Here is a 10886-nt window from a genome sequence, read left to right on the forward strand (position 1 = left end):
TGATAGTATTGCTGCAAGGAGGTGGGATTATCTTTGTGATTTAAAGGAAGACAAAGAGATTTGTAGTTTAAGTATGGTGCGAGGAACATTCCAAACTTTGGGGACAGGTAAAGGAAATACCAGGATCAGAGTCAAGAAATATTTTTGTTAAAGGATCAGAGAAGAAACCCATGTTATTTTTCTGAAGAGCCTGTGTCAGGGAGTAATGTGTAAGAAGAAGAATCTAAGTGTAGGAGTGAGCTACACTATGAAGGGCTTTGAGTAGAGTACATTGTATTTGTTCCTGGAGACAAAAGGGAGCCACAAGAGTAGGGTGAGTCACATGATCTGGTGGCGAATTTTTAGAAGATCTCTTAAGTAGCTAATTGAAGGATGGTTTGGAATGGGACAAGAATTGAGACAGAAAGACCCAACATCACACTACTGCATTAATCTAGGAATGAGTTGATGATGGTCTCCACTAAACAGGTGGAAGTTAGAGAGGAAAGAAGTGAGTATATTAAATAGATGTGGTTAAGGGGAAACGAACAAACCCTGACCAGAGATTCAATATGGGAGAGTGAGCGATCATCAGGAATGCATGTTAGCTCCTATGTTTTGAGGATGAGAGACCAAGATAATATTGTCCTCTACAGTAATAGGGAATGCAGAGGAGAATAAAAGTGTTATTGGGAAAATGAAAGCATTTCATTTTTGTACACTTTCAAAATTAAAAAAAAATCTACTGGTCAACCATTTTAAGATATCTGGAAAGCAGTTGAAGATTTGAGACAGGAGATCAGAAGAGATACAAGATTAGGATAAAGAGATCTGAAAATCATTAGCATAGAGAAGGTAATTAAATCCATGGGGACTAAGGAGGTGTCCAAGTGTAGTAATTTAGAGAAGAGAACAGTGCCCAGGACAGAATCTATATTTAGAGAATATAGAACCTGAATCCAAGTCATTTAAAGAAGACTGAAAATGATCAGTCAGAGAGGTAATAGGAAACCTATTATGTCATGTCACCCTGAAAACCTAGAGAGAAGAGAGAACCAAGTTGGAGGATGTGAACAACAATGTCAGAAACTCTAGGGAGGAAATTGAGAATGAAGACTGAAATAAGTCCAGTGGAATTGCAAACTAAAGGATCATTCTGAATTTTGGAGAAAGCAGTTTTGGTGGAATTATAATATTGGAAGGTTTGTTGTAAGGGGTTCAGAAGAGAGTAAGAGGAGAAAGAGTGGGAGTACCTAGGTCAATGATGGGCAACCTTTTGAACTTGGTGTATCAAAATTTGCCAAAAAACTGAGCATAACTCAGGTGATGTGTCATTTTAAGAAAAAAAAACACAATTTCCGGATATTTATAGTTTAAATAACAAAAATATACAATTGTAATATATAACTTTAATATAAATTTATTTAATAACTTAAAATAGGTAAATTAATATAGGTAGAATTGTCATCAATAGTACACAGAGTGTCTACACTACACTATAGCAAATGTTTCATCCTTAGCATGTGGCCCCATAGTTCTCTGTATGTGGCTGCATGCAGCTGCGTGTAATAAAAAATGGCTAAATATGTTAGTGCTGACATGCGTGTCATTGGTTTGCCATCACCAACGTAGGTTTTATACTTGGTCTCAATAATACCTACGCTTGATTGCTGTCTATCCTGTGACTATTTTTGAATTTATACTTGAGATAATAGGCTTCAATATTTGTTCTTTTCAATGAATTTGTCTCCTATGAAATCCTTGGTGTTTCACATCTCATTATTCTTTGTATTTTCTCTCTATGATATATAGCTTTGAGGATATGCATACACAATCTCCCTTGTCTCATATTTTTTCAATTTAAAATGTCTTTAATTAGATTTTCAAAATACTTTTCAAATATATTCTTATTGTATTTTTCACATGAGGCTCTTTACTGGCAACATATTTGGGGCCACCTCAGTCCTGGTTTGGTCCTCAATTCTCCATGGATCCGTATTTTATAAATTTTCTTTATTATTTTGGGAAAAACCAATAACAACATGAAACCTTAAGATGAGTATTTTATAAAACAGTTTGATATTCCCTTAATAATGAGAAAAATTCCTGGAAAGCAGCTAGGTGGTGCAGAGGATAATGTATTCTGACTGGTGTAAGGAAGACTTCTCACCCTGATTTCATATGTGACCTCAGAAACTTCTTAGTGGTAAATCACTTAATTATGCTTATTTCTGTTTCATCTTTTGTAAAATGAGCTGGAGAAGGAAATGTTAAACCACTATAATATCTTTGTCTATAAAACCCCGAAATGGGATCATAATTTAAAAAAAACATGGAATAAAACCCAGAAATTGAGAATGCTTATTCTGTCATACAAAGAGTGAGTTTCTGGTTGGCAATGTGATTCAAGAGATTTAATTATCAGGATTGCAAGGGAAAGCACATCTACGTAGGGAGGATCAGAGAACATTTGCATAGGCATAAACTGACATGATATCTTGAAAATAAGACTTTGACTGGATAAGTGAAATGGAGTAAAAAGGGTATGAGATTAGTATCACACAAGCCTAAGGCAATCCCACACTTTTAGACTCCAAAAATGTTCGTTTTTTAGAGGTAAATTCAGATGCTTTGGAATTTTTCAGGATCTACCAAATGTAGAAAGGATTTAAAATTGAGAAAATCATTGTCTCTTCATGACCAATTAATCCTGCTCCAAACTTTGAGGTATATTTCACACGACTAACTTTGATGTTCTTCAATATTCCTTTCGGTTGAAACATTTCAAGTCTGCATGCCTGTATAGTTATTCTCTGTGTATTTGTACTTCAGGTTGATAGAGGCCTTGTATCTTTTCAGTGTTTCAGTGAGTACAAGCCCTGGGAATCTGTTTATAAACACTAATCAGAAGAAAAGGACTGACTGCTGGATATCCCAGAGCGAGAAATGCTGAGGTATGTATAATCCATGTGTTTGGAAATTTAAAATACAACATATACAGAATAAAAATGGGACTGAATACATTAAACAAAACAAAGGTACTCACTAGAAGCACAATTGCTTGAGTGGCTCTAATTTCAGGGGATATTTTTATGGATTGACTATTATTATGAATATGATTGACATGCCTCTTGTGGCTGTACAGTATTACAACCTTGTAGATACTAGAAGAAGTCATGAGACACAGGAAGAAAGAATCATGGACACATGAAAAGGTTCTGATTTTTAAGTTATCCTCATTATTCATATCTAGGGACCTATATCCAGTGCTGCATCCATATTTACTGTCTGTGCTATTTTGGGGGCTAATTCGGCATAAAAATACAATCAAATCTACAAGTAGATTGAATATCCAACAAAGAAGAATGCATTGAGTGATGCATTTTTGTGCTCTGATTTTGAGTTGTGCCCATCTGGAGTTGTTGGGACTAATGGTGATGGCCTGGAAAGCACTCAAGAGGCAGGTGCTAGTTAGGGAGAGACCTCGGCCCATTGTCTGTATATATGTTATGATTCTAATTCCCAACTCATCCAGTAAACATTTCACTCTCCATATCTTTGTTGCACTGGGTATTCCCCCAGTGAGAAGCAATATGGCATTGGCAAAGGCCAAATGACTGATAATTAGGTCTTTAGGTTTTGTCCTATGAGCAATGAGGAAATTATAGACGTTTAAGAATAAGATGATACAGTTCCCCAGCAATCCAATTCCAGTTACTTGCAAGTATATTATTCCAAGAATTTCATTATAAGTCAGCATCCCTTAGCTGTCTTGTAAAACTGTTTTGCTGTCAAATTCAATGTGACCCACAGAGAAACACAGGGTATTATACTCATTATTTACTAAAATATTCTCATTGAAATTCAATTATCTTCTCTTCTCCCATATGATTACCAAAAATCTTTTTCAATGGAAAGTCATGCTTCACTACTGAGCTCCAAAATTCTCATGGATACTTTTATTTTTTATCATTTTGTTTTCTCAATCCTTGAAGACTCATTGATGTGTATGTGGCTCAATGGAGAGTGTGACACACTTGGAATCAGTAGGATGAGTTGAAATCCATTCTCATTCACTTTAAATAGCTCTATGATTCTGATGAAGTAAATTAGACCTATTTACCTTATTTTCCTGCTCTGTAAACTGTGATGAGGATGGAAATAGCAAATCATTCCGAAGTCATTGCCACAAAGTACCTATAATTGAATCATAAAGAGTTGGACAGGAATATGAGATCAAATAATAAAAAAGAATCCTCTAACCCTGTTCATCATCATGATGACCTTCATTCTTCTCCTTTTCCTTTTGTTTTCTTCTTTCATTCTTGAAGCAGCTAAAATATTTTTTCTCCTAATCTTTCTTACCAAGACCCTCGATCAACTAACAACTCTATTTTATCTTTTAGTTTTGTGTCCCTTGTTCATTTATCCATTAATTACTCTTAAGCATCTACCTCCATTTCCCCTCATTTGTCTCTGAACAATTATAAAGGAAATCCTGAATCTTTCCTGAATAAGTCCATTACAAAATTGTGTCCTGTAATCTCACTTGGAATCTACATTGCAACAAGGTGAATATTCTACTCCTCACTAGTCCAACTGTGGAGGGGATTTGTGTTATCTATGACACAAAAGAGTTATGATGACTTTTTAGGCACTAAATCTTACCCATTTCTTAGTGCTCCACAGTTTGGCACCAAATATAATGGGCTTTGTAGGGTCCTGGATAAGGACGGTGGTACGGTAACACCAAAGGAAGGGAGACAATCAGGCTGGCAGAGTTAGCAGCATTTCATCTTTATTGCATCAGGCTTGTCCCTTTCCAACTTCTCTCTCATTCTCTCAGAGTGAGAAGCAAAATGTATATCACTTCTACCATGGGAACCGAGTTAGCTCATCATGGGAATTAAACAGTTGGCAAAAATAATTTTGACTAGAGCCTGACATCTGAAGCCAGGGAGGGAATTTCTTCCTACCTCGTAGCTCTGTCTACAGGGTAGAGCTGTTCTCTGTAACTGTTCCCTCTTCCTGACCCCTTCAGGAATAGAGGAGGGAGAGTTTGGGGGAATTTAACCCTTTTGCTCCCCACACAACTGGAATCTCAGTCTTTCTAGCTAATTGAACCATTTTGACATTTCTCATGTTTCCCATAGCACCACACTTATCCACCTTCTTAGGTGAGGACCTTATTTTGAAGTCATTCATGGGAAGTTCCTGATTCTTCCTTTCTACTCACTTCAAATCATTCTGATGTCTTCCCACTTTTTTTAAATTCATGATAAAGAAATGGACTTAATAAGAAATTCTTAACCCTCCCTTATCAGTCTTATTTGTGACATTTAGCTCCCTCTTCTCTCCACCTTTATGTTCTTTCTTTTTATCTGCAACTTATTGCTTTCTATTCTACCTTTTGTGCCTTTCCCTTACATATAATACTCTTACTTGAATCCACTATACTCATTAGTTATGAGAATATATCTGTTTTAAAATAAATGAATTTCATTCATGTCTTTTGTTTTTCATCATTAAAATTCCCCCAATATTTCTCCCACTCTCAGAGAGCCATTCTACATTACAAATGCAAAAACACCAGCAAAACTAAATTATGAATCAAAGAGATCAATAGGTATAAGAAAACACCCATGAACTTTACATTTCTGCAAAAGGTTGGAAGTTGTTTGTCATGCCTCTTTTAATTTCCTCCATTTTTAGGTTAAACTTCTTCAGAAATCTTTCTACAATAGGTGCTCTCATTTTATTTCATCTTTCTTTGATATTAACTCTCCAGAGATTTTTATTCACCTAAACAGTTTTCTCTAAATTTACTTCTAATCTCAAAATTGCCTAGTGCTTTTTCTTAGTCTTCTTGACTTGCTTATAGCCTTTAACACTAATGATTACTATCTAATTGATATTCCTTAATCTTTAGATTTTTACGGCACTATTTCTCATTCTCTTTCTATCTATATTATTTTTCCCTCTCAGTCTCCTCTTCTGGATCTTTTTCTACTTCACTGCTTTGGGGAGTTATGTCTCCCAGTGTCCTTTTACAAGTCTCCTTTATGTCTCTTTTTACACTACTTCACCTGTTGACATCATTAACTTTATATAGATTTAAGTATTATCTCTAAACTGACTCTAAAATCTCTGTATCCAGTCCTACCTTTGTTCCTGATTTCCACTTTTACACCTATAACTGACTACTTGTTATCTCAATATAAGTGTCACATCAACAGATTGAACTTAACATTCCTAAAACTTAACTAATAATCTGTATCTCAAACTTTCCCCTCTTTTGACCTCCATTATTTCCTCTAAAATTGTCAATATCTTCTCAGACTCTAAGGCTTGAAACCTGTGTCATCTTTGATTTCTCACTTTCTCTTTGCACACACAGTTCACTTATCCATTTTTACTATAGCCTATCTTTTTTCTCTTTTTCTCTTCTGTTCCAAATGTTTCCTTTTATCTTCCCATACAGCTTGCACCCTGAAGCAGGTCATCATTATTTCATGGCCAGACATTTTCATAGACTACCAGTTAATTTCCTTGGCTTCCATCTCTTCCCACTCCACACCATCTGCCACTCATCTGTCAAACTGCTCTTTCTCACATGTGGTTCTAAATATCTCAGCAGCCCTAAAAGTAAACTACACTGACTCCTTATTCAATTCAGAATAAAAAATAAATGAATATTTGCAATCAAAGCCTTGCATAACTTGTATCTTACCAACATTACCAGTCTTCATAAACCTTATTCCTAAAGATGTGTTCTCTGATCAAGAGGGCTTTTTGCTGTACTGAAAACAAAATGCTGAATGACTGTCATCCATATATTTTTAGTGCCTATCTCCAATGCCAGGAATACTCTCAATCTCCCTTATTCTGTTCTGACTTTTTAAATTTTCTTTCAGTCTCAGCTAAAATGCTCTTCTTTTATGAGAAGCATTTCTATTTATCCCTTTAAGTTGTAGTATCTTCCCTCTGTTGATATTACCAATTGAATAACTGTCTTTTGTCTTTTTTTTATTCTTAACTTCATTTCTCATATGTATTAGTTGTTTAATACATTCTTATTGAATGATGATTATTTAAGCTTATATTAGGTGATTTCTTGAAAATTATCTTTACGAAGGGTTATCTGCTTGCTTTTCTTATTATTTCCTCCTCTTCTTTTTAAGAATTGAGGGTTTTGTGAATGAAAATTGTATAAAGTTTTCCAGAAAATCAAACATTAACCTATAATACTTGAGTGACTGAGTTTAAAAATCTGAGTTCGTTAGGACTTCTTTTTAAATACATTTGATCATAAAATACCAATATTTTAAGAATACATGTGCAGGTATTTCCTTAGCCTCCTGAGCTATTTTGCCTGTTTGCCAATCTCTTATAACTGCCCAGATCTTCTCCTAGTTTAAGGAAGATGAAGGAGACCTTTAAAAGGAAACTTCAACATCTACAGCACCTTGCTTCTGAAGTATGCCTGAAAATATGAATTTATGAGGACCATTCTGTATGTTATCCAGGTATAGAACCACAGAATCACTTCTACCTCAGTGGAGGGATCAATACATGACATCAGTAGAATAGTGGAAATGAATTTTGAGCTTAACTGTGACAAGTCATTACTATCTTTTTTCATTTTTAAGAAATAATATGAAACTAAATCTTAAACAATGAATGGGATTTGCAGAACGTAACTAAAAAAGTAGATAGCAGATCTAGAATCTGAGCTCTGATCCTCTAACTCCAAAAATTAGTGTTCTTTCCAGCAAAATATAATGCTTTGTAGATAGAATTTATTTTTAGAAGAGGACAGAAAACCTACTTAGCCCAACTAAAGACATTTTTTTAATTTAAGAAGACACTTAATCACTTGTAGGTATATTCTTAAACACAACCAAGAGCAGGGAGGATCTTCTAAGTGAAATGAGATGGTGATATATAGGAGACAGAAATGAACACTCAGAGACTAAAATCAATGACCTCCTCAGTTGCATATTCATGTATTCTGAAATTATAGGCTATGGAAAATTACAATATGATATATACTTTACTTTTCTTTCACCCATAAAACCTCTCAGTCTTTCATTACATTCTTTCTGAATAGAAAGACAGTGCTGAGCTACATTGGAAGAGATATTTTCTTTACCTTCAGTCACTCAAATTCTCATGCTTTTAAAATTACTTCCTCGTGACCACTCCTATTTCCCTAGCTTCCTTCCTTTTTTGGCCAAAAACATGCTTTCTGGATAAATTTCTTTCCCAATTATCTAAAATATAAATATCTATTCTCTGATTTTATGTTTAAGTCTTTGTATTTCTGTTTCTGTTTCTCTCTATCTAGGTCTCTCTCTCTGTTTCTGTCTTAGTAAAGAGCATTTTGAATATACTATCTATCCCATTAGACTTTGTTTTTTTTCTTTCTTTGTCTCCCCACACTTAGCATATAGAGTGGTAAGTAGGTATTTGCCTACAGTGCTTTTTCACCAACTGTCATTCATTAAGAATTCAGTAAGACCTTGTGCTAGGCTCTAGGTATATAACCATCAAATTAAAATTAATTTCTCCAGTTCTACCAAAGTCCATGTCTCATAGTAAGGCATAGTCACTTACCAGGTTGGTTTCAGTAAAGCAGAAAGCACAACTTAACCAGTCATTTTTTGAGGATCTATATATGTATTTAAGATCATCCATGTAACCTGTTGGGGAGGTCCAGGGTTACAGTTATAATGAGTGCCCTGTCTGAGCTCATTTCCCTGCAGGGCTCTAATTGTTATATCTCCTGCAGAGAATTTACACTGCAAGGGCTGCCTGGGACCTGTCTAAAAGAAGGTTAACTTTTGTCTCTAGTGTTTGTTAGTGTCTACAAAGACTCTTGCCTATTTAGAATCTCTTGTGCAGCATCAGTGAGCAGGTGGGGGAGAAATTAATCTTGTCTATAGGAAAAAAGAGGAAGAAGTCAAATAAATGTCAGGTGGGTCTTGGGGAGATGTAATGAGGACAAGAGCCAATGGATTGGGATTCCTGGTGAGGTGCTTCTTTAGTTATAGTTCATCAAATTGACACAATTGTGTCTGCTTGTTATACCTCTCCCTGTAGTCTCTCTTTTTTGTATGCTTTACAATAGAGAAGATATTCAAGACCAAGTTTAGCCCCAAGACAAACTTGAACTGATTCCACATAAAGAATTGCCCAAACGTGCTCAAGATGTTTTTACCTTCTTTCTCTTATAGAGAAGGAGGCACAAGTACTGGGACAAAAATCTGTAAAGACATCTTAGATTTGAGAGGTTGAACCTGTTTATAATCCTCTTCCTTTTAACTCATTTCACTTTATTAAAAAACTTCAATTTATTGGTTTATGTTCCTATAATTCTCCTACCTTCTTAATTCCTTAATCTTTTTAATTGCCACAGTCTACACTTACACTCCATCTCATTAAGTGATATAGCTAATATTGATATGAGTGTTCTACTTCCATCATCAAGATTAGTGACTTTACTTTGCTGGTCTAAACTTTTCACATTTGATTTCTTCTTTCCCCTCATACATCCTGTGTGTTCAAGTAGCCTTTTATTAAGTTCCTATTAAGTGTCCACATGGCAACTAGAGATTGCTAAGCCTAGAATCAGGAAGACTTTAGGTCTTGGTTTCTCTTACAATTACTATAACAATACACATGAAGTTATAACTCAATTATTAATTTGGAACTACATTCTTATTCTGCTTATATACATAGACTCTTGTCTGAGATTAAATTCTTACTATGAATCACAAAGTTATATCTTATAAGTTTAAAATCATTCTCTAGGCATTGATAGAACTTTATGATTGATTTTCTGATTATAGAATAGTTGTTAGAGCCCTGGATTTGAACCAAGAAAACTTGAATTAAAAATGCCTCTATTTCCTTCTTTAGCTCATTTTATAGATGAGAAAATAAACAGAAGTAGGGTTTTGACTTGCCCAAGGTCACACAACTATTAAGTGTCTGAGGAGAGATGTGAACTCAGATCTTTCTGACTGCAGGAAGTGCAATGCTGTATCCAATGCAAAACCTTGCTGCCTTTATAAAAGCATTTTTAATTAATAATGTCAGTATAAATAATAAAGATAAAAGTAAAGGAATTGATACATTTTATGAATTATTGGTGATGATTGTGCATTCTATACACACTTGATAGCCAGAACACAGGTGTTAAAAATGGAGTGACATCAGAGGAACAGAGAGAGAATTAGTTTGGTAGGACCATTTTGTATGGAAAGAAGAGCAAGTATAATGAGTTGGGAAAGATAGTTTGGGGTCATGTTAGTGAGAAATTAATTGTTTAAAATACATGTTTTTTGATTCATATTTTCTCCTACCCTCTCTCCTTTGCCCTTTCTTTAAGATGACAGGTAATATGAGATAAGCTATGTTTATTCTATCATGCAATATATTTTTTGATGTTCTTCATGTTGAGAAAGATGACACATGTTTCTTATAAAAGAAAAAAATGAAGGAAATAAAGTAAAAAATGGTATGTTTCCATCTGCCTTCAGATTCTCTTAGTTCCTTCTATGCTGGTGGATAGAGTTTTCCATCATGAGTCCCTTTGAATTGCCTTGGATTCTTGCATTGTTGCTAATAGTTGTCATTCAAAGTTGATCATTGCACATTGTTGTTCCCATTTCAAACATTCTCTTGTTTATTCTCAGTTTACTTTGAATTATTTCGTATATGTCTTTCCTGCTGTTTTAGTAATTTTCCTCTTCAATAAATCTTATGATGCAATACTATTCCATTAAAATCACATACCACAACTTGAACGTCCATTCCCCAATTGATTGACATCTCTTCACTTTCCAATTGAAGGAGTTTATTCTACGACTTAATACAACTAGTGACTTAAGGATCAAGCTTAT

The 10886-nt window shown here is 34.7% G+C and overlaps 1 protein-coding gene across 1 annotated transcript; it reads right to left on the reverse strand.

Annotated features, from left to right (window-relative positions):
- Nucleotides 1-2842: 2842 nt before the first annotated feature.
- On the reverse strand, nucleotides 2843-3739 carry LOC123251673 (vomeronasal type-1 receptor 3-like). The gene has a single exon (XM_044680981.1). The coding sequence runs from the start codon at nucleotides 3737-3739 to the stop codon at nucleotides 2843-2845; it is 897 nt and encodes a 298-aa protein (XP_044536916.1).
- Between the last annotated feature and the right edge of the window lie 7147 nt (nucleotides 3740-10886).

Source organism: Gracilinanus agilis, chromosome 6 (genome assembly GCF_016433145.1).
Source record: "Gracilinanus agilis isolate LMUSP501 chromosome 6, AgileGrace, whole genome shotgun sequence".
Classification (NCBI taxonomy): Eukaryota; Metazoa; Chordata; class Mammalia; order Didelphimorphia; family Didelphidae; genus Gracilinanus; species Gracilinanus agilis.

Excerpts from the sequence above, each read along its gene's own strand:
- LOC123251673 (XM_044680981.1), bottom strand. The coding sequence starts at position 3,739 with ATGCTGACTTATAATGAAATTCTTGGAATAATATACTTGCAAGTAACT.